The following is a 22,650-nucleotide window of genomic DNA, read 5'->3' as shown; positions in this document are numbered from 1 at the left end:
TCTTTGGAGTACCTGGCATGTGTAGTGCTGAGGAGGCCTTGTAAATCCCCCCAAAGAGAGTGAACTGTCGGAAGTACGAATGCAGTGTGTCTGTGCTGGAAGGGAGGGAAGGTCAACCAGCAGGTAAAGAGTGAGATTGCTTAGCCAGACGTTGAATCCAAGCAGTCAGGCTGCCTTTCCATGTGCTTATGAGATCTGGAGCCCTTTTCTTGGGCAGGTTGGTTTCCTGTTGTCATGGCAATGGGCCAGGCCTTGTCTAACTTTCCCCACCCTTTTGGTTCAGAAGCTACTTTCTATTTGGGGATATTGAAAGTTGCTCTCCTGAGGTCTCTGGCTTCCTGACAGACCTCACTGGCTCTTTGTCAGTGGCCTGCCACCTCCTCAGCTTCCCCTCTGTCCTTTTGTGATGAGGGTTTTCCAGGAAACATCCTCCTGGTTGCTGGTCATGGCTAATTATATATAGCCTGGGGTGTGCTTGTCCATTTGGGGTTGGGGACATTGGTGTGCTGGGGCAGGGGCCTCGATTTCAGGAAGGTGACAGGGAAGCTATTGTGTTGGAGGGTTAGGACAATGAGAAGGGTCGCAGGTGGGGGTGGGTGGGATAGAGCGCTGGTGGTCACTTCCTTTGAAAGCTTTGAACTTTGAACTATTGATGACCTGGTGCCTGGCAGCTCTGAGAATCTAGTTTGTTTACGCTCTCCAAGCCTGGCTCAGGTGCCAGGGTGTGTGCCTGAAGGCTTCCCCAGGTGCCCCAGGCTCTCCTCAGAAGTCCTCACTGTGGATTGTGCCCTTCCTGACTTTCCTGCCCGGTCCCTCAGCCTCACTCCCTGGCAGCCCAGGGAAGCCAGCCTGGAGCCTGGAGCCCCCTTCAACAGCCCAACTCCAGGCTGCTCATGAAGGGGTGCATGTGTCTTCAGAAATTGGGCCTGAAACATTCAGGGTCCCCCAGAGGCAGGTCCCCGAAGGTGGACTGGGTGGGGCAGAAGTGAGGCTAGCGTGAAAAGGAGAATCCACCCAGCTCGGGTGGAGCAGGGAGTTGCTGGAATTCAGGAAACCATGATCCACACTTGGTGTGTCACAGGTCTCCAGAGCAGCAGGGTGGTTCTGGTTCCTTCAAACCTGAGATCTGTACTCCCCCCACCCCTCCACCCCCCACCACCAGACACCCTCACCTGAAGTGGACACCATGGACTGGACCTCCATCACCCGGGTCCTGTGAGCTGGTCCTGCTGGTGGCTCTGGGCCCCAGGTCTCATCCCAGGCCTCTCCTGAGTGTGGTGGGTAAAGCTGAGGGGCTCTAAGCCTAGCATAGTTTAAAGGTTCAAGGTTATGAGAGTGGTTCCCCCAGAACTGGGGCTGGGAGGCTTGATGGAGCTTTGAAGTTCTACTTTGGGTCAGGCTCGTGGGTGCTTGAGGATCTGCTCACTCTGCCCCCACCTCTATCACCATAGGTTAGGATTAGGAGGGGCGGGGAGCAGAACTGGAAAGCCTCCACTCCTCTCCCCACCTCCCTTTCCTTGAGGTGGGACCTGTGTGGCTTGTAAATTATCCATATTCCCTTGATGGTTCAAAGAGCTTACAGTCAGGCAGGACTTTAAACTGTGGACTGAGGTTTTTACAGGGCCCAGGGCCCTTTCTCTCTGCCAGGCACTTTACCATAACTTACAAGGGATTCTTTATATTATTCTCGGAGATTCAGAGATGTTGGATGATGGGCTCAAGGTCACACAGCAAGCACAGGCAGAGCAGGATTAGAACCTTTGCAATTTAGAGTTGAACAGAGTTAAGTCTCCAGCAAAGGCAACGCTTGCGGCCAAGTGTGAAGTCTCAGGCCCACGGAGATTTTATAGTTGAAATAGCTGAGGCCTACAGAGGGGAAAGGACTTGCTCAAGGTCACACAGAAGGGAGGGGGGAGTGGTGTTCCCGGAGTTCAGCGCCCAGCCGGCTGCGGCAAACCCCGCGGGAAGCCGAGGAGGTGCACCTAGAGGAGCAGCGGAGCACTCGGCCGCGCCGCTGGCACGTCTGCCGCTGTCGTTCCTCCCGGGGCCTGCGGGATCCCTGTGTTCCGGGGGAGACGGTAAGCGGCGGGAGGCACCGCGGGCCTGCGGCTGCCTGGAAATGCTCGGCGCCGCGGTTTCCGAGGGAGCGGGAGCGGGAGCCGGCGGGCGGACTGATGTCATGTGAGAAGCGTGCAGTCGGACCGAGCACACCTGGAGCCCGATAAGCTCCGTGTGACCTGGCAGTGAGTCACGGGGCGCTGCGGAGCTCTTAGCGCGACCGGTCGGGAAGAGGCTCGGTGGCAGCGGCCGGCGTCACCCTGCGCTACTCGGTGGAGGCGGCTCCCCACTCGCCCTGCCCCGCCGCCGGGGCGGGTCAGGTGCCGCGCGAGCCCCGCCGGGTTGTCTTTGCAATCCTCCTTGCGGGACTGGCGCCGAAAAAGGCCTCTGGGCTGTAGGAAACGGCCGCTTAGGGAGGTCAGAGGCCAAGGGAGAGAGGCCGGCTCTCTTGGGAAAGTATTTCCTTTGTATTTATTTATGAGTGTGGTCTGGGAGTGGGGAGTGGGGGACTGACCCTTTTTAGTGTCCACCCACAGCAGCCAAGTCTGGGCGCCTTGTCTTGGGATTCTAACGTTATAGTTTCCATTTCCTGGGGTTTCTACTTTGCCAGCTGCAGGGTGACCCATTTAAATCTGTCCCCTCTTAAAGCCACAAGACACTAGTGAGATCTATTTTAACCAAGTCCCCCAAGTCACTGAAACTTTTCCGAGGCATGAGATGGCAAGCCTTGAACCTGCCCATTGCAAACTTGGTTCACAGTTCTCACGCTAAATGGATTGTCAAGCTTTTCTTTTTTTCTTTGTCTGCCCTTCTTTTTAATCTTTAAAAATAGCAAAATTAACATATTCTGGGAAAAGGTTTAATTCCTAGGAAGTCTATTAGATAAAACGATAAAGAGGTATTCCCCGTTTGCTCCAACTGCACGAAAACCCCAGACAAAATTATGTAATGGATATTATATATATATGGGTACATATGATACATATTTATGATAGATTTATATATAACATTATATTACATGATACAATTTAATATAAATATAAATTTTTTTTCTGTAGGAAATAAAGAGCATACAGAAAAGTAGAAGAAATGTTATATATAATCCCACTATCTAAAGTCCCTAGGCCTAGATACACACACACACACACACACACACACACACACTAGCTAAATATTCTCATTGTAAAAAAATAGAACAATACAGATGAAACACCAATCTGCTTTGACTCTTCTAAAATCTGTCTCTTCCCAAAAGCATACATTTTTCTATGCATATGCAAATATTGCATATACATAATACATAATGCACATACATATATGTGCACACATAAACATAGTTTTTAAAATATATGGTTTTAAAAATTAAATATTATCTGAAAACTTGGGTTTTTTCACTTAACAGTATAGTATTGAGTCTTTCCAGGTGGGTGTATACAGATCTCCTTAATTCTTTTTTTAAAATTTTTTTTAAAAGATTTTACTTATTTGACAGAGACACAAGTGAGAGAGGGAACATAAGCAGGGAGAGTGGGAGAGATAGAAGCAGGCTTCCTGCTTCAGGGCTCAAACTCAGGACCATGGGATCATGACCTGAGCAGAAGGCAGGTGCCTAACGACTGAAGCACCCAGGCACCCCTCCTTCATTCTTTTTAATAACTGCCCAGTTCTATAATTTAGCTCTTCCTCCAGTGACAGACCTTTATATTGACAGAATTTTACAGTTGCAAACAATGATGCAAAGATGAGCCATGTTTCTTGTGTGAACATATCTGTCGAGGTCCTGTATGTGGAATTGCCTAGAATATGTACATTAAAATATTTTCACAGATACCCCCAACTTGCCCTCCCTACACCAATTTATACTCCCAATAAACACATGAACTACCCTGCTTCCTATCTTCTATTTGATTGATGTTACTAATAATGGTGGTTTTTACTAAACTGTTAAGTGAACAGCAGTATACCTCTGTGTTCTTTCATGTGTGTGCAGATAAGACTGAGGCTGAAAATCTGTTCGTGTCTGTTGGCCATTTGTATTTCAACAGCTATGAATTGCCTGTACTTAGTCTTGGCAGTAGTTACCTGGGCCCTCTGAACTTGAACCAGTGTGCTCTGGCTTGGCCATGTGCTCACGGGATTGCCTTCACCTCTTTGGGCCGTACTTTTTTCCATATACAAAGGCTCTGTCCAGCATTAAGGTTTATGTGTGGATTTATTCTAGTCACACTTGGGCTGAGGTGCACACTTTGTGGACCTTATGCTGTTTGTCATTCCATTTAGATGATAAAAATGTGTCCTGCTGTGATTAGGTACTGTTCTTGAGGGCCTACTCTGGGCTGGGGTTATCTGGAGGGCTTATAGACCAATTTCATTCAGTTCCCATGCCGTATGTGGTAGGTGCTGTTATTACCCCATTTTACAAATGGGAAAACAGAGGCACAGAGGTGTGAAGTGGCTTTCCCAAGATTGCATAGCTATTACCCTGGATTTGGTCCTAGGTTTGCTACCTGACATCTGAAGCCTTTCTTGAGTTTCACTTATCTTTATTTATTGAATTTATTTTTTGAGGCGGGGGAGAGGCAAAGGGAGAGAGAAAATCTCAAGCAGGCTCCACACTGGACCAGGGACATGACCTGGACACAGGGCTCCATCCCACAACCCTGAGATCATGACCTGAGCCAAAATCAAGAGTCAGACACTTAACCAATGGAACCGCCCAGACCAGCATATCTTGCCTCAAATACTTTAGTATACATATCATTAAGCAGACTTCAGTGTTTGTTTACAGTTCTTTTTTCTTTTGAGTGAATACTTCACATAATAAGATGCACAAATCTTTTTTTTAAGATTTTTATTTATTTATTTGACAGAGAGATACAGAGCACATGTAGAGCAGCAGGGAGAGGGAGAAGCAGGTTCTCTGCTGAGCAGGGAGCTGGAAGTGGGGCTCCACCCCAGAATCCTGGGATCATGACCTGAGCCAAAGGCAGAAGCTTAACCTATTCAGCCACCCAGGCGTCCCTGAAATGCACAGATCTTATGCATGCTATTTGATAACTGTTGGCAAATGTATACACCTGTCAATCCAAATCCCTATCAAGATAATTAAGGTAATATGAACATCACTCCAGAAAGTTCCCTCATGCTCTTTTCCAGGCAATTCCTACCCCTACCCCCTTCCTCAGCATCCAGAGGTAATCAGTGTTCTGATTTTTTTTCACCATAGCTTATTTTTATCTATCCACATCTGTGGCTTACAGTGGCTTTACCTCCTTCCTGATAAACCCATCGTAACTTGAAAATACCATAAGTTGAGAATGCATTTAATCCACCTAACCTACCAAATTTAGGTTAGCCTACCCTCCCTGAAATGTGTTCAGAACACCTTCATCAGGCTACAGTTGGGCCGAATCATCTAGCACAAAGCCTATGTTATGATCAAGTATTGACTATCTCATGTAATTGCTTGCACACTGTGCTGAAAGTGAAGACAGAATGGTACAGCACGGGTACAGAATGGCTGTCAGCATTTCATTTGTTTACCCCTGTGATCACATGGCTGCCTGGGAGCTGCGTCTTGCTGCCACTCCCCAGCATCCCTAGGGAGCCTCTCACTGCATATCGCTACATCAGGACAAGATCCAAATTCAAAATGTGAAGAATGAGTTTTATTGAGTGCAAATTGCTTTCACACGTGTAGCGTCAAGTCAAAAAATTGGTAAGTCGAACCATTGTAAGTCAGGGACCATCTGTACTAGAACTTCATATTAATAGTACTATACTAGTATGTACTCTGTTGTCAAAGCCTTCTTTTGCTGTCATTTGACTCCCTGTTTTTGAGATTCATCCCTGTTGTGTGGATCAGTGATTGCTTCCTTTTGCTTGCTGTGTAGTATTCCATTGTATGAATATGTAAATTGTTTCTCTGATTGATGAACTGGTCGGTGCGTATTGGAGTCAAGTGGTCCTTGCCCTCAAGATGCTTTCTTTCTTTCTTTCTTTCTTTTTTTTTTTAAGGTTTTATTTATTTATTTGATAGACAGAGATCACAAGTAGGCAGAAAGGCAGGCAGAGAGAGGAAAGGAAGGGAAGCAGGCTCCATGCTGAGCAGAGAGCCCAATGTGGGGCTCGATCCCAGGACCCTGGAACCATGACCCGAGCCGAAGGCAGAGGCTTTAACCCACTGAGCCACCCAGGCACCCCCCTCAAGACACTTTCTGTCTTAACATACTAAGGCCTCTGAGTTGACCAAGTAGATTATACTTTGCAGTGATTTGGGGAGCAGTGAGGTCACAATGATGTAGGTACAGACCCTAACTTATATGCATACCTTTCCTCCACGTAAAATTAGGAAAGGCCCCCTGGAATAGGCTCAGGGGAAAAAGCCAGAGAAGGAGGTCAGAAAACTGTAAGGTTCCCTTCATGGGACAGGGTAAGAGATGAAGGGGAGCCCAGAATGAAGAATGGGAAGGTGCTGATATCATCCCTGCTGGAGTCTTTGGGCCCGGGGACAAGAGATGCTAAAAAGTCCAAGGTCTACAAGAAGGTGACAGAGCCCCAGGGTCCCGCAGAGTCGGCTCCAAGGAACAGAGGAGCAGCAGTTCCTGTACCAGGGGTCTGACCCTGGACAGGGAGGTCGCAGGTGGCTCTAGATAGGTGGCACAGGAGAAAACCCAGGCCACAGCCAGGCAGTTGTAGGGATGACAGTGGGTAAGGGGTACCTTGGGAGCCGTGTGCATGACTTTGGCAGGACAGGGGTGCTGAGGGGAGGCCTGAAATGGACTCAATCTCCAGAGGCTCCAGGGTTGGGATGAGAGGGGTAACTTCGGCAGCAAGTTAATAAACAACCTGTGTCCACAAGAGACTTAGATAGTTGGAATTTTCGAGCTAGAAGAGACCTAGGTCATCCTGTCCAGCCTTGAGCAAAGTGACAGGCTGAAGGTCCCCTAGTGATCTGTTGGCAGATCTGGGCCTAGATAGCAAAACCGCTAACCTTCCTGGCCAGTGGTTACCGCCGCCCCCATACTGCTATTCTAGGGCTGACTGTGTGCGCTTCCTATCCATCACAATGGCAGTGAGGGGCAAGCTTTTGCCAAGACAGGGATTTCCATGAAATTACTTCTCAGGGACCTTTCCAGCCCCAAAATTCTAGAATTCTGGGGCCTGTTGTCCGTTGATACTGCTCAGATGTCTAGTCCCCACCCAGCAGAGAGTCAAGATTGGGTAAGGATTACAGAGTAAGAATTGAAGACCAAAAGAGGTGTCTTGCTGGGATAGCGTGGGTAGGCAGTTGGGTTCTCATGGTTGGGCTGAAGCTGAGGCCAGTGGACACATTTGTCCCCTTCCAGTCCCCAAGGTGGGTTTCTTTCTTCATTTCCCACATGGGTGTCTTTGGAGCCATCTTCTAAATCAGTCTTTTTTTTAGAGAGAGAGAGAGCGTGGGGGTGGGGTAGGTAGAGGGAGGGGAAGAAAGAAAATTTTAAGCACTCTCCATGCTGAGCCTGGAACCTGACACGGGACTCCTCCCACAACCCTGAGATCATGACCTGAGCCGAAATCAAGAGTCGGATGCTTTAGCAACTGAGCCACCCAGGCGCCCCTAAATCAGCCTTTTAAGACAGTGTGGGTAGTGTTGGGTGGAGGCAGTGACCACCAGAAGATCCCACATTCTGTTATATGGTAGGTCTGTGCCCCACCCCATCAGTATTCAGGAGAAAAGAGAGAGAAAGACTCCCCAGGTCAAAATAGAGCCCTGAAGAGGGTAGCCCCCCCCCACCCTAAATCAGCCCAGACTCAGCTGGACAGGGCTGCCCCTGGCTTCGCACTTCCAGGGCCCCAGACTTCCTGTCTTCCTACCTCTTCCAGGTACTATGTGTATGGAGCATTTTGAACCAAAAAGTCCAGAGGGAACTTTGTTCTACTAGGTAGAAATAGGTCAGGGGATCAAGGGGTGCCTGTTAGGCCCACAGGGAGCTAGTAACTGGGCCAGATTCCCCACCTCTTTGGATATGCTCTGCAATTAAAGATTTTTCTAGAATTCACTGCCCAGTTCAATAACCAGTAGCTGTTGAATACTTGAAATGTAGTTATTCTGAATTAAGATGTGCTCTGAGTGTAGAAATTACATGGGACATTGCAGCCTTCTTATGGAAAAGAGAATGTAAAATATCTTGATAATTTTCATGTAGATTACATGACATTGTCTTGGATATATTTATATGAAAGTATATCATTAAAGCTAATGATATACTTCTTACCTTTTCTTCTTAGCTTTTTTCTTCTTACCATTTTTAGTGTGGCTGCTAGGAAATTTTAAGTCACACCTGGGACTTGAATCATATTTCTGTGATGAGCGCTGCTCTGGGAAGGATACATCGATCGCTCAGGAACCTCATGGGTCAGGGTGCTGGGCAGGGAGGAGGCAATTAGCCAGAGCCACCAGCACCCTTGGGAGTTCCTGGCCTTGATGTTCCCCTAGGCATTGTATCAGGGCTAGGGGTCCCTCTCAGTAGGTTGGGGAGCCTGGAGGGCCTTGCTTGGTCGTGGCGGTGGGGTACACAGACAGGAAAGGCCTCTCCAGGGCCTCACAGAAGGTTATTCCTGGAAGAAGTGAGCTCGTTGGTCATGTGTCTGGAAATCGGAGGGGGAGGCCTTCTTGGAGAAAGAAAAAAATTGTACTTAATTTCTAATTAGATGGTATGGCCTACTTCTACTCCTTGTTCCCGGCTGGTTAGAACGTGTTCCCTACCTTGCAACTCCACCCCCACCAGGTCTTTCTCAGTCCTGTCCCGAGTCGGGTGCCCACCGTGGGTGCAGGTGTCCGGGAGCTGGCTTGTCTCTTGGGCTGCCACAACTTTCTTCCCAAGGCTATATTTAGTTGTTGGTCTGGGGAAAAGGATATGAGTTTTTCAGGATCCTGTTTATCCAGCAGACCCAACCCCCCACCTCTCAGCTGTCTGTCCTCCGTCCAGTCTGGAACTTCCCCTTCCCTCCCTGCTTCACTTGGGGCGCCATGGGCCCAGAGAGAAAACTGTATTTGCCGCCAACTAGCCAGGTGACAGCTAACATATACTTAATTTTCTGCACCCTGTTTTCTCATTTGTAGAGATAATGATACCTGCCTTGCGGGGAGGCTGCGAGGCTCAAATGAGTGTGGGTCACGCGCCCAGCAGCTGGAAATCACAACATAAGGGTTGGTGCTCTGAGCTTCTCTGTCAGGCAGTGGCTAAGGCGGCTTTTGTGTCCCTTTCCTTCTTCCTTTGTGTTGAATCTTGACTCAGGCCCCAGGTCGGCTTGATGGCACCGTCCTGCCAGGAGGTCCGAGCTCTGGGAGCCACCTCGGTGCACACCTATCAGGGATAAAAGGCGATGACAGGCTCTGGAGTTTGCATTTTTACAACCCTTATCAAAACCTCAAGTTTTCTTATTTGTAAAATGGGGGTAATCGCAGACCTTCTCGTAGCAGTGCTGTGAGGATTAACTTAACAGAGACCGTATTGTATCAAGCCAAGCACCTGGCACAGAGTGAGCCTGCTGTCGGCGAGGGGGAGCTGTGCTCATTAGTTCACCTTGTCTGGACTAGAGACACGGGAACAGGCTCTGTGCAAATAACATCTCCCTCTCTCTCTCTCTTTCTCTCTCTCTCTCTCCACTTCTGTTTGCAGCAGCAAGGTGGGGTACAAGCACCCTGTGCTAAGCACCCGTAATCCTCCGGGGGTGCCCCCCCGAAAGCAACACCCCACCATGTTTAACCTAATGAAGAAAGACAAGGACAAAGATGGTGGGCGGAAGGAGAAGAAGGAGAAGAAGGAGAAGAAGGAGCGGATGTCGGCCGCGGAGCTGAGGAGCCTCGAGGAGATGAGCCTGCGTCGCGGCTTCTTCAACCTGAACCGCTCCTCCAAACGTGAGTCCAAGACACGCTTGGAAATCTCCAACCCCATCCCCATCAAGGTGGCCAGCGGCTCTGACCTGCACCTGACTGACATCGACTCCGACAGCAACAGGGGCAGCGTCATCCTGGACTCGGGCCACCTGAGCACCGCCAGCTCAAGCGATGACCTCAAGGGCGAGGAAGGCAGCTTCCGGGGCTCGGTGCTGCAGCGGGCGGCCAAGTTCGGCTCCCTGGCCAAGCAGAACTCACAGATGATCGTCAAGCGCTTCTCCTTCTCCCAGCGGAGCCGGGATGAGAGTGCCTCAGAGACCTCCACCCCTTCCGAACACTCTGCTGCCCCATCCCCGCAGGTGGAGGTGAGGACCCTCGAGGGACAGCTGGTGCAGCATCCTGGCTCTGGCCTCACTCGGCCAGGGCCCCGGTCACGGGTCCCGGAGCTGGTGACGAAAAGGTTCCCAGCTGACCTGCGCTTGCCCCCCGTGGTGCCCTTGCCACCACCCGCCCTCCGGGAGCTGGAGCTGCAGCGGAGGCCCACTGGAGACTTCGGCTTCTCCCTGCGCCGCACGACCATGCTGGATCGGGGTCCCGAGGGCCAGGTCTACCGGAGGGTGGTTCACTTTGCTGAGCCCGGCGCGGGCGCCAAGGACCTGGCCCTGGGGTTGGTGCCAGGTGACCGGTTGGTGGAGATTAACGGGCACAACGTGGAGAGCAAGTCCAGGGACGAGATCGTGGAGATGATCCGGCAGTCTGGGGACAGCGTGCGGCTCAAGGTGCAACCCATCCCGGAGCTCAGTGAGCTGAGCCGGAGCTGGCTGCGGAGCGGCGACAGACCCCGCAGGGAGCCAGCTGATGTGAGTGTTCCCCTGTGCAGCTGGGCTGGAGCCAGGATTGGGAACTGTACTTGGGTGGATGACTGGGGTACTCAGGAGCTGTGAAGTTGTGCCACTTCTTGGCCCCAGTGACAACTTACCTGGCCTGCAGGGTGGAACCACCTTAGCACGGGTTGGTCCATGGGGATATAGGCTTCAGGAGACAAGGGTGAAGGCTTTGGGCACCTTGTTTCCTGAGCCCTAAATCAGGGCACGGAGGCTCACATGGGTCACTTCAGATGAGAGATAGTCTGGACTACTAGTCCAGCCCAGCATCTGGACAAAAAGAGAGGAGTCCCATCTTTGGGCATTAGACTTGAAAGAAAAAGATGACTTATTTCAAATCAGGGCTGTCTTGGAACATCTAGGCTGTGCAGCTGTTCTGCGAGCTCTTGGGTAAGATGACTTCAGGTTTCCTCTTGCCCTTGAATGAGGAGCTGAATAGGAAGTAGGTTACAGAGACAAGTAGAGGCCAGATCATGAAGGACCTTGTAAGTCATGATAAGAATTTAGATTTTTGTCCCAATGAAATGGGACCTTTGTGGAGTTTGAAGCAGGGGAGTGACTGGACCTGATTTATACAGATCACCTGGGTTCTAAGAGTCTTTATTACCTCTCCTGGAGGAAGAAAATACCCCAGAAACATAACAGGTATCAAGCCCACAGAAATAGTATGACCTGAGTGTCCCCGAGACCCCAGCCTTTATCTGGCCCACACAAAACAGCAGTGGAGGGGGTGACACAGGAGCAGAAAAGATTTAGTCTATGTATGAGACGGTCTCCACGGGGACAGTGATCTCTAACCCCAGGGGTCTTTCAATAGAGTAGCTATGTATCAGTTTGGAATGTTCCACTGGAGACAGAACAGGAATGACAGGTTGGCCTCTGGCCATCCCTGTCTCCCAGCTGTGGGCTTTAGGATTGCCCAGATCTGGTCCAGTGCACAGCCTGGCCAGGACCTGTCAGCACTAAGTGACCGACCAGATGGGTCAAAGTCAGAAGTAGGAGGAAATGCTAAGGAAGCAGTCAGAGTCCTGATGCGAGCTTTCTCCCCGGGAGGGGAAGCAGATACTCAGATGGCAGCTCAGCTGAGCAGCATGGAGGGCCTGGAGGGCCTGGGAGCGGCTGGGTCAGAGTCTGGCAGGAAGCACAGGAGGTGGGTTCCAGACCTTCCTTTATCCTGGGCCCAGCAGAGCTCAGGCAGTTTTGCTAGTCAGTAAGGGATAGTGAGTGGGAGGGAGCCTATTGTGGGAACCAGGGAAGGACCTGGACTCATTCATTCCAGAAACTCACACAGAGCATGTACTGTGTGCCAGTCACCGGACTAGACTGAGCTCAGGGAACCACAGTGTGGCGGGAGTGGGCTTTATCCTAGAACCAGAGCCCATACCATGTCTGTCTTCTTTCTCCCAGGCGGACGTTATTTTTAACAGATGGAATTTTCTTCTTCAAGAATGAATCGCCTGGGGGGGTTGTTGCCAGTTCCCTGTTGAACCACAGCACAGGCCTCTGTGGGGCCCTGGGCCTGGCATCCCAGATGCTATTTTGTTTTCTCTTTATAGCCTAGGGATCATCTTGGCATCTCGTATTTCTCAGCCGCTCTCCCTTTCCAATGAGCGGCTACTCCCCCATCCCTGGGGAAGGGGGTGTTTCGGCTTCGGAGGCCCCAGTAGATTCCCCAGTACCGCCGGAGCTGGTATCCCTGAGATGCTGGCTTGCTTCAGCCCCTGTGGGGCAAGCCCAGCGGTGCCTAGAGGACTTCTTCCCCAGGCTGATGCCTAGGGGAATCCGGCAGGGGCCACACAACAAACTCCAACCTCATGAGTCTCTGAGAACCATGTGAGAGGACAGTGAGAAGCACAGGGCTAAGGAAGCCCTGCATCTGTCCCTCCCTGGCAGGTGGCGGGGACTCAGGCCACCGCAGGGAGGAGCAGAGCGGGCCCGGCTTCCTGGCCTCCCGGGACAGACCGGGAGCTGGTGTGGGAGTGCCGCGGCCACCACGGTGGCTCTCCTCCTCCTCCTCCGTCTCCTCTTCTTCCTCCCACTCCCGCTCCGGCTCCTTTCCTTGGCAGCCGTTCTAAGCTCAGCTCCATGCCAAGAAGAGTCTTCCCACTTCCCTGAGGCTCCTGGGTGGGGTACTCTGACAACTCTGGCCCCGCGAGGACGGCTCCCGGCGGCCACCCTGCCCGTCACGCCATCCATCAACGGTGTCCACACATGGCCCGTCCCCAGGGAGCTCCGAGGGAACCGGCTGGCCATCTGTTCTCTCTCTGCACACAGATGGAGACCAGGCGTCATGGCTCCTCTCCATGGCCTGTTCAGAAGGCCCCAGGGAAAGACAGCCCCTCGGGTTTCCTTCTCACAAGAATGGTTGGCTCACACCTCCGTGTGTCCCTGTAGCTGCCAGCAAGGTTCCACTGGGAGTAGGGGTGAGCCACAGCAGGGGGATAGACATGGAGCCCTGATAGAGATCCCTCAGCAGGCCTGGGACACACAGCTCTTCTCCCCCCATCTAGTCTTCCCCTCCACTCGTTAAACAGACATGCGCTGAGCACCCACGGTGAGCTAGATCTGGGGAGCCAGCAGCAAGCCGCATGTAGCCCCAGGCCCCTCAGAACTCACGGTCTAGCGGAAGAGACGGTCAAGTAGCAGCGGATGTCAGTGTTGTTTGAGAAGCTCCCCAACAGGGGCCAGTACGGGGTCCCAGGGAGCACAGAGGAGGGACCGGAAGACCAGTCTTGGGAGTGATCCCAGGGAAAGCTGCCATCTGGGTGGGAGATGAATGCAGGGGAGGCAGGAGGAAGGGGAAGGCTGTGAGAGACACATACCAAGGCCTAGAGGTTGGTGGGGGGGGGGGGGATAAAGCTGGGGGACAGTGCATGGGGAATGAGGATTGAGAGAAGCAGCAGAAGCAGCAGGCAGGGGACAGGCCAACAAAGGCCCTTGTGAACTAGCCTAGGGAATGTGAACTTCAACCGAAGGGTGAGAAGCTCTTTAATCAGGAAGTGGTGGGAACAGATCTTAGAAAATCTCTGTGGAGAATGCTTTTGGGTGTAGCGAGAGCAGCCATGGGGAAAATAGTGAGGGCCCTGTCACTGTCATCCTAGTGGGATGGAGGCCCGCACTCGGGTAGGGCAGTGGCGATGGAGAGGGATTTCGGACGTGACTGACTGGTGTGGGGGAGAGAGGTGAGGAGAGCCAAATGGGCTGTCAGCTTTGGAGGAGGATGCTGAGTTCCTCCCTTGGCTCCTCAGGGAAAGTGTTTTAGGGTATTTGGTTTTGGATCAGTTACTCTTAAATTGTCTAAAGGCAAAGCATTCCCCGAGTCTGGCGAGATGAAAGAGAGTGTTGGTACCGACAAGGATCTGAAAACCCCAGCTGGATCAAAATTCTTTTCTCCTGCTCCATGAATCTGAGTGGGAAAGTCAAGGGCCCACTGAGAAGGATGAGGGCCCGGGAGGGTGGAGAGCTGCACCCTTCTGTTTGTATCCTCAGTGGACCCATTGCAGGGAGCAGGGATGTAGGATGTTCCTGCCAAGCTCCGAAAAGCCCACCTGCTTACCCCCAGCTGATGTCACTGTCCCTCTGCCACCAAGAGCCAGGGGAGCTAGCCCCCAAGAGGGCTCCACCCAGAAAGGGCTGCTTCCCTGAGATTCCAAAGTTGTGGTGGGAGGGGTGAGGTGGGGATTTCCAACAAGGCACCTGCCCCCTGCAGTCAGGCCTGCTTCCTCGGGCTCTGTATGGAGCTGTCAGGCATTTCCCAGAGATCTGTGATATGATTTCTTCTCCGCTTGGACTGTGGAGTTTCTACTCAAAGGTTCTAGGGCTACGAGGTTCCTTAAGAGGTTCTCATGTCTGTAAACCAGTCACCTGGTTTGCTTACATAGACATGTGTAAACCACCTTCCATAGATTTTGGGAGGTAGTAAATGCCTAGGATGATGGTTAGTACCTTTCCCCCTGCCTGGTTTCTGAAGCCATCAAGGGAAGGTAATTTTGCTGCTTCCTTAGTTAACCCATCCTGATGTGCTTTCCTGTCTTTGTTCCTGGTAAGGTTTTCTTTCTAAGGGGAACTCATGATGCTTCTGTTCCAACCCTTTCCCAGTAGCCCCATCCTCAGAAACACCCAGCTGAAGGAAGAGCTGGGATGCTGGGTGCTCCCTAGATTTTTCCAGCATCTCAGGCTTACCGATGGAAATCAATGGCCTGAAAGGTGACTGGCAGGTCGGGGTTGCCTGCATCCGGGAGAACGGCAGGTGTCCCTCTGCCAGGAAGCCCTAAACCCTTGGGCAGAAGCTGTATGAGTATCACCAACCTCGTCCCCTGACCGCCAGGGACTTTCAGGAGGAGGGTACCAAGGGAAGACAGAAAATCGTCCTGGCCCAGGTCTGCCAGGCCCATGGGCTGTCCCTGGGGCTTCTGGTCATGGTGTTGCTGCCTGATACTGCCTGGGCTCAGTGTTCTAGAACACCTCTGTTCCTAGAGTCACTCCAGATGATCCTTGGAGGGGTTTGGGGTTTTTTTGTTTGTTTGTTTGTTTGTTTGCTTGATTGAAACAAAAAATTCTTCATTTTGTGCCAAAGCTTTAGGCACGTCTGCCATCAGTCTTGCCATGTGAGAGCTCTGGCTTGGGGCCTCAGAGTAGAACCCAGACTCAATTCTTTTGGTGATGAGGTGGCTGGAGAGCTGATGGGTGAAAGGTCTTTGGGAGCATTTTGGCAGTTATCTATCCTGGATTAGTGGGATGCATGGGACCAACAGGATAACCTGGTGGACAGGGTCATATCTATTCTGCTAGGTCTTCTTTCTTTCTCAGAGGCACATTCTGCCTTCTTCCTGACGAGCTGCCAGATGAACTACAGCCCCAGAGTGCCCTGGCCACCCAGTCCGTGGGTGGTGGGCATAGTGCCCAGGCCGCATTGAGCTGGGTGTGGGTACACGTCATGGTCATTGGTTGTTTTCGCCAGCACCGCTTGGCGCCCTGGTGTGGGGGCAGGGCCTCGGTTTGAGGTGGCCCACACTGGCCCCATCCAGCCCTGGCCACAGCACCGTCCCCCCCCCCCCGGCCACACCCCTCCCTGGGGCCCATCGTGCTACCCCCTGGCCACCGGGTCTTCTGCTCCCTTCTAATCTCTTATTTACGTTGAAATGGTTCTGGAAAATACCAGATATGCAAACACCCAGACTGGGGGTGGGTGAGGAGTGGGGTGAAGGGGGGCGTGTGGCGGGTGGGAACACAAGTATTTTAAAAATGCTGCAGATCGCTACAGCGTTTCCCAGAAACCACAAGCACGCGGTCTGCCTGCCAGCAGCGCTCCCCGCCACCCCAACACCACTGAGCTGCTGGGCTCTCCTCGTTTGCCTTAGCTGGAGGTGGAGAGTAGTGTCAGTGGGGGTAGGGGGCCAGTGACCCAGCTGGGGAGGGGGCTCCTCCCCCCCCCCCCCCCCCGCCTGCTGGGGCTGCCTGGCGCTTCCATTGTCAGTCCTGAGCAGTGCAGATGGATGTGCCCCAGGCTTCCAGTAGCACTGTGGGCGCCCACCCGTGCCAGATAGGCGCTGGGAAGGAGTGGAGTCTTCATGGCCTCCCACCTCCTGCTGTGCAGTTTGGTTGGGGGAGAAGGGAGGAGCTGGGGGGAGAGCCTAGTTCAAAGCCCTGCGTGGTGTTTGGCAGCCACTTCTGTTCTGTTAAATACAGGGGACAGTGTCAGCAAAGCTCATGTTTTCAGCTGTTGGCTCTAGTTTAGTTGGGAAACTATTTCCTCAGACCTGGGTCCCCACTCTGGCTGCATTGATCTCCCGCTATGAGTTTCTCAGAATCAGGGCGCAACAGTCTTCCCCCAGCATGGCTTAGCCCAGCCGCTTTGCACTGACTTGGGGGGGGGGGGTGTGGGCAGGCAGGGAAGCAGGTAGGGTGTTCGTCCCAGGGGAAGGCAGCGCATGGCACGGTCGTCTTCCCAGGTGGTGATTAACTGATCTGGTAAAGATTCCCCAGAACAGCAATGCCCTGGGGGTCGGTCATGAGAGGGGACAGCTGGGATGAGGATGGTGGCCAGTGTTCACTCTGTCAGGCACCTCTCTAGCTGTTTTACACATACTAACTCATTTAAAGTGCTCAACAACCCTTTGCAGCAGGTCATGCAATCATCTTTATTTCACAGACGAGGATACCAGATCACCAAGCGGTTAAGGATAAGTCTGTGGCCAAAGGTTTCAAGGCGATTTAAAGTCCCTTGTTGGGAGTTGAATTTAGGATATCAGCTCCTTGCCCTTCATGAGTGCGATGTATGGGGCAGGGGAACACAGTATCTGCGTATCCTTATAAATCCACCAGCCAGCCCAGGCCTATGTCCTCTTGGCCTCTATAGGCCTCGCCTCCAGAAGGGGAGGGAAGCGAGGAGTGACTGGCCATTCTTGCTGTTACTCTGTGGATTGTGAACTACAGGATGGTGAGACTGTCCTTCCAGAAGTTTAGCCAGAGGAAGCGAGCCCACACGGCAGCAGTGGGATTACATCGGGTGGGAGCTGGGAGAGGGACTGGGATGCTGGCCCGTTTGGCCCTTACTGACACATTAATATGGACATCTGCAGTACTTTGGGGTGGCGGGACCCCCCCAGAGCGTCACCTCTGATGGAAGACAGGTCCTCTCCTGTCCCACGGGGGCTGCACACTCTTGCTTCCTAGGGTGCACTGTGGGGGAAAGGTGAGCACGGGCCTCGTGCAAACTTAAATTAGGTATTCATTTCAAGTGGCAGAGGGCCTCGCAGGTGGTGGGTATGTAACAAAGAGTTCTCATTGGCTTCTACCATGGAGTCCCTGCTGTTACTTATGTATGTCATGCTTTTCTTCGCCCATCCTCTTGCCCTCATAGGCGCTGGCCCCGGTTTGAATGTCATTTCCTCAGGGAAGCCTTCCCTGACCCTCTGAGTGGTCACCTCCTTCTCCTTCATTACAGTCATCAAGATTGTTGTTCGTTAGTCACCTCATTTCTCCAGTGCAGAAGGGCTTCGTGAGAGTTGTGGGATGTTTGTTGAAGGAAAGAAGATGGTTCTGTGCTCAGGAACTGGTTTCCCATTCTCTCTGCATGGTTTTCCTCATTTACCTCAGTTTGGGTTCCTAGAACCCTTTCCCCCACTCCGCCCCGCCCACCCTGACTCGCCTTGGTGACTTGTCCATGGTACCTGTCCCACCTTCACCCCCGGACTCCACTTCTTCTGTCCCTGGGCACTCAGCAGCCCCCACAGGAATGGAGGAGACAGGGACTCTAGGCATCCAGGAGCAGGTTGCAGGATGGTCTGCCTCCTGGCCCCGCATTGGTGTTTTTGGAAAGGCTCTGGGCTTGGATGAGTAGCAGATTTGGGGTTTTACGGGGGTCATATAGTGTGCAGACCAGGGGACCTGGGAGCAATGTCCTTGGCATCCTAGCTGCAGGTCTCTGAGGGGGAGGATGTGGCCCAGCAGGGCTCATGGCTCCCTCTCTCCTTCGGCTGCTTTTCCCACTCTGCCTGCATGCTGGAATGTCAGCAGGCTGGGAATTTTCACAGCAAGGATTTTTCCCTGTCAGAGCAACAGATTCCAGCTGGAGCCTGGGGACAGCTCCCACATGGGCATTTGGCTGCCAGATAGGGCCAGGGTCCATTCTAGGCCACCCCACCAGCTCTGCTCTTGGAGCCAAGGCCCCACTCCCACCCTCCACGGGAAATGCAAATATCTGTCTCTCCACTGGGTCAGGTGGAACCTGGAGCTCAGGAGAGGCAATGGGAGGCCTTGGGCACCAGAAACTCCCCCTTGGGGAGGAAAGAACATGACTGGCCATATCCCACAAGCCTCACTTCCTCCCTGGGTGAGTGAGTCAGGAAGGGGAGCTACCTTGGATTCCATCCTCAGGTGGGGCTGTGGCTGCCAGACCCAAGTTCTCTGGCCTGTGGGGGCTACCCAGCCTGGGCAGGAGGTGGCCCTGGAGAGTTAGTCACCCTTATCATGTCTCCAGGGCCTGGTTCCCTCTCTGAGTGACCCTTTCCTGCCTCTGTGCCCTTTGCCCCTTGATCTCAGTTCCGCTGGCCCCTCCCTTCCACTCCCATTTCTGCAAGGAGCTGACTCACTTCCTCTCTCCCTCCCCAGCTTCTCTCACTGCCAGGCCCTGTGGGTACAGGGTACCCACAGGGAGGGGGGTCTCTCACAGGGTGCCTCCTAGGCTCCTTTTCCTGGCGGTAAGACGGAGGCTGCCCCTGGTGCTGGGCAGAAGAGGGCTAGGAGATGGAGTGGGCAGTGGGGGGCATGGCTCTGGGCTGTAGGAAGGCCAGATGTAAGTGGCCCCAGAACCTTAGCGCAATCGAGGTTGGATGTCAGAGGCCGTGGGGAGTGCCAGCCCCATGTCACCCTTTGGGTTCCGTGGAGGAGAAAGGCTGAAGATGCCATCCCTGTGACCAGGAGGCCTGTGTTTTCCCCAGAACAGAAGACATCTGCAGAGGGATCAATATCAGCCCAGGGTGGCATGGGCTAGAGGCCAAGCAGTGATGGCACTGTCAGGCAGCATGAGATGGTCATGACTCTGTGACACCCCGTTTCGTGCCCAGCCCCATCTCATCATGGAGAACATGTCTGCAGATCCCAGCAGCGCCTTCCAGGGTCTGATACCGTCTCCCTGTCGGTTCTTCCTGCTGGGAGCCCTCGTCCTGCCTCTCCCAGCCCCCGCCTCTCTCATCCATGGGTTGGTCTAGTTGTGGAGCCCACTACAGAAGCTGGCTTAGAACAGTAGAAGGTTTCCCCCGCGAGTGGCTAGCATCATCTAGCTTGCCATCCTTGAAGCTGTCGAGGCTGGGGAAGCCTGTGGTTTTAGGGCATTGGGGATTCAGCTTGTGCTGGGCCTGGCATGGCCTGGGATCTTCCCCTTCAGGGGGCCTAGGTTAGCTAAAGGGCACAGGTACCCGGTAAGAGCGAGTCCCCATTTTTCTTGGCCATGCAGCAAGTTCAATTGATGCTGAAGGGAAACTGGGCCTACCCCTGGGAAGCCTGGGGGACTGCTGTGAGCTGTCTTCCTAGAATCAAGCGACCAGCAAACATTCCAGCTCCCCTTCGCACAGGCGGCCTGCCGTGATCCTGATCCTGACCTCAGGAATTCTGGACCCTGACGGGTGTTCTCTTATTTAAATAAGGTTGGGGGTGGCAGGCTAGAATGAGGCCTAGGTGTGGCGAAGGTGAGGGGCACCTACCTGACCACCCCACCCAGGGTACTCTAATCCTCTCTGGCAGGAGGTCCACCACCCCCCACAGGCATGCAGGTACCTGTCTGGTACCTGTCTGTGTATCTCTTCTAGAGTTTCTTTATTGCTCCCTGCCACTGGCCATCACTACCTGGCATTTACCTGTAGCTCAGAGCCAGGCTCTGGGACAGGATACCCAGTTTGGAAATGGCTTGGGACACACATGCATGTACATACACACACACACACACACACACACACACACACACACCCCTATCCTACAAAATTTAAGCCAGGTGTCTTTTTCTCTCAGACTCTTCCAAAGAATTTCTGCCGCTGGCTTCAAATTCTTCTAACCGGCCTTCCCCTTCTCTCTCCAGACCAGAGGATGTGGTCTCCAGGGCAGGGCATGGCAGAGTTTTCTGGCTCCCAGCAAGGGCCTTGCATCTACCTTATTAACACATCAGTTCTCAGGTCTCTTTCCTGTGCCTTTAAAAGAGGGACCCATGTCATAAAGGGTCCCCTCTTCTCCCTCCCTACTCATTCTCTTCGAAAATCCCCAAGCTGTAGATTTTATTGTTGCTATAGAAACAGATGCTTGGCAAATATGAAGTTGGATGGAAGGGCTGGTTTTGGCTGTAGGAACTGATTTCAGCTCATTCAGGGAGGAGGAGGAGGCGGCAGGCAGCACAGGGGAAAAGGCCTACAATTCGGAAGAATGCAGATGGTGGTGTTATTAGTACATTGGGGTATATTGGGTACAACATGGACGCCGGAGCTGGACTCCTGGGTTCAAATCCTGACTCTGCTGCTTCCTAGCTGTGTGACCTTGGGCAAATAATTTAATTTCTCTGTGTTTACCTTTCCTCATCATAAAATAATAATAATACTTTCTTATAAGGTGGTTTTAAACATTAAATGAATCAATACCCGCGAATCACTTAGAATGGCATTACCCTCATCCTTAATCTGTCTGTAAGGTGCTGGGAGGTACTTGGTGCCTGAGAACTTGATGGGCCATCTGCCCAGGAATGCCACAGGCCTGCTAATGACTCAGCTCTGCTGCTGGTGGGGGGCGGGCTTAGGGGGCAGTGCAGCACAGTTTACAATTGTCCCTCGAATGATGCTTTTCCCCAAAGGGCCCTCTGGGTAAAGACAGGGAAATAAGACCCAGGTTGGTCCCCGTGTTTACTCAGGGCCGCATGATGGCCTCAGAGGTTTGTCCATACTAGTCTGTAGTTCGATGCATCCTTAAAATTGTGCTCCTTTTCCGATGACTCCCTCCCTTCGGGTTCTTGACTTCTTTCTCCCTACTTGTTTTCCAGTGGAAAAGACACTACTTTTTCGTGGTCTCTCTACAACGTCTTTTGTTTCTTCATGCCTGTCTTGCTTCTGGATTAGGGCTAAGCAGGAGCTGAGGCCAGAACAGAGAGGCAGTCCCGACCATACCCATTCCTGGGCCTGTTCTCTGCTTTACATATGAGCTTGCCCAGACACTCCCACTTGGATTTTCTAAATCCTGTGGCAAAACCTTTCATATGAAGCACCCAGCAGAAACTAGTAGCTGTCAGATCTGTGTACTTTCTGTTCGCTTATTCCTCCATGGATCCTGGGCTGGGGAAGCTTGTTTCTGCCTCTCTAGCATGGCGAGTGTGCCCTGAAGTCCTTGCTCCACCATGCCCTCCTCCCCCTCTTCCTCATTTGGTTCATCTAGCTAGTGACGCAGGGAGGTGGCCAGTTGCAGTCCCCATTTGCCCCATGGGCAGAATTCCTGGCATGCTGCTCAGAATAAGGCTTTATGGGCCTTATTTGCCCTTGACAGTTCAGGGTTCTGCTGGGACGTCTCTCTCTGGGAGCCCTAACATCAGATGAGTCCGGCAGCCCGTGGTGTGGGGAAGCCCTCAGGCCACTACATTCCAGATGTCTTACCCATGCCTGGTCCAGAGATGCTGCAGAAACAAGGAACAATTGTGTGGCACTAAGGGGCTTTCTCCCAGGCCTGGGATGCCTTGGAGTGGGGGCTGGCTTCCATTCAGCTTTGCCTTTTATAGCCCCTCTGCATCTGGCTTCTGCTCCCTGGCTAGTTGTTCAACTGTGGCTCAATGGTGTCCCCCTCCCCCAGGTCTTTCTGAGGCCTTAGGGGTCAAGGCAAGGCACAAGGAGACGGGAGCCTCAGCAGACTCGGGGGCAGGGGGTGGGAGAGAACAGCAGGGGCCAAGGGCAACACCTGAGGGAGTCTTTGGCAAGGCTGACCAGGGCCCACTGAAAAGAGGACTCTCTGGATCAGAGCTGTCCAGTAGGACGTTCTGCCAAGACGGAAATGTTCCATAGTCTCTCCTTTCCAACTTGGTAGCCATTAGCCATATGTGGCTACTGAGCACTTGACATGTGGCTGGCATGACTGAGGAACTAAATCTTATTTTTTTAATTTGTTTTAATTTAATCCGAAGTATGCCCATTGTTTCGATTAAACTTAAGTAGCCAGACATGGCTATTGCCTGCTGCACAGTGCAACTCCAGATAGCTCCCAGAAAAAAAATGGTGGGATGTTCTTGAAGGATTCTGTCCTCTTGGAGTGCCCCTGGTGAGGCTGGGGTTGGTGTCATTTTCCCTTCCTCTCAGGAAGGAAGCC

At 52.6% G+C, this 22,650-nt stretch overlaps 1 protein-coding gene across 15 annotated transcripts in view; it reads left to right on the top strand.

Moving 5' to 3' along the window:
• The window catches only part of MYO18A (myosin XVIIIA), a 94,037-nt gene that overhangs the window by 1,450 nt on the left and 69,937 nt on the right, over positions 1 to 22,650 (top strand). For 13 of the 15 annotated variants that reach the window (XM_045070279.1, XM_045070277.1, XM_045070278.1 and 10 more), the window contains exon 2: positions 9,723 to 10,800. In XM_045070279.1, coding sequence (XP_044926214.1) covers positions 9,802 to 10,800 — 999 coding nt within the window. In that variant the 5' untranslated portion in view covers positions 9,723 to 9,801. Of the gene's footprint in view, positions 1 to 1,159; positions 2,079 to 9,722; positions 10,801 to 22,650 lie in introns of those variants that run through there. The other 2 variants (XM_013053520.2, XM_045070267.1) reach the window with 2 other exon arrangements.

The sequence above is a fragment of the Mustela putorius genome, unplaced genomic scaffold (assembly GCF_011764305.1).
Source record: "Mustela putorius furo isolate JIRA1106 unplaced genomic scaffold, ASM1176430v1.1 tig00003962_pilon_pilon_pilon, whole genome shotgun sequence".
In the NCBI taxonomy this organism is placed as follows: Eukaryota; Metazoa; Chordata; class Mammalia; order Carnivora; family Mustelidae; genus Mustela; species Mustela putorius.
Note: the sequence above shows the minus strand (reverse complement) of the source record. Positions and strands in the feature narration are given on the sequence as shown.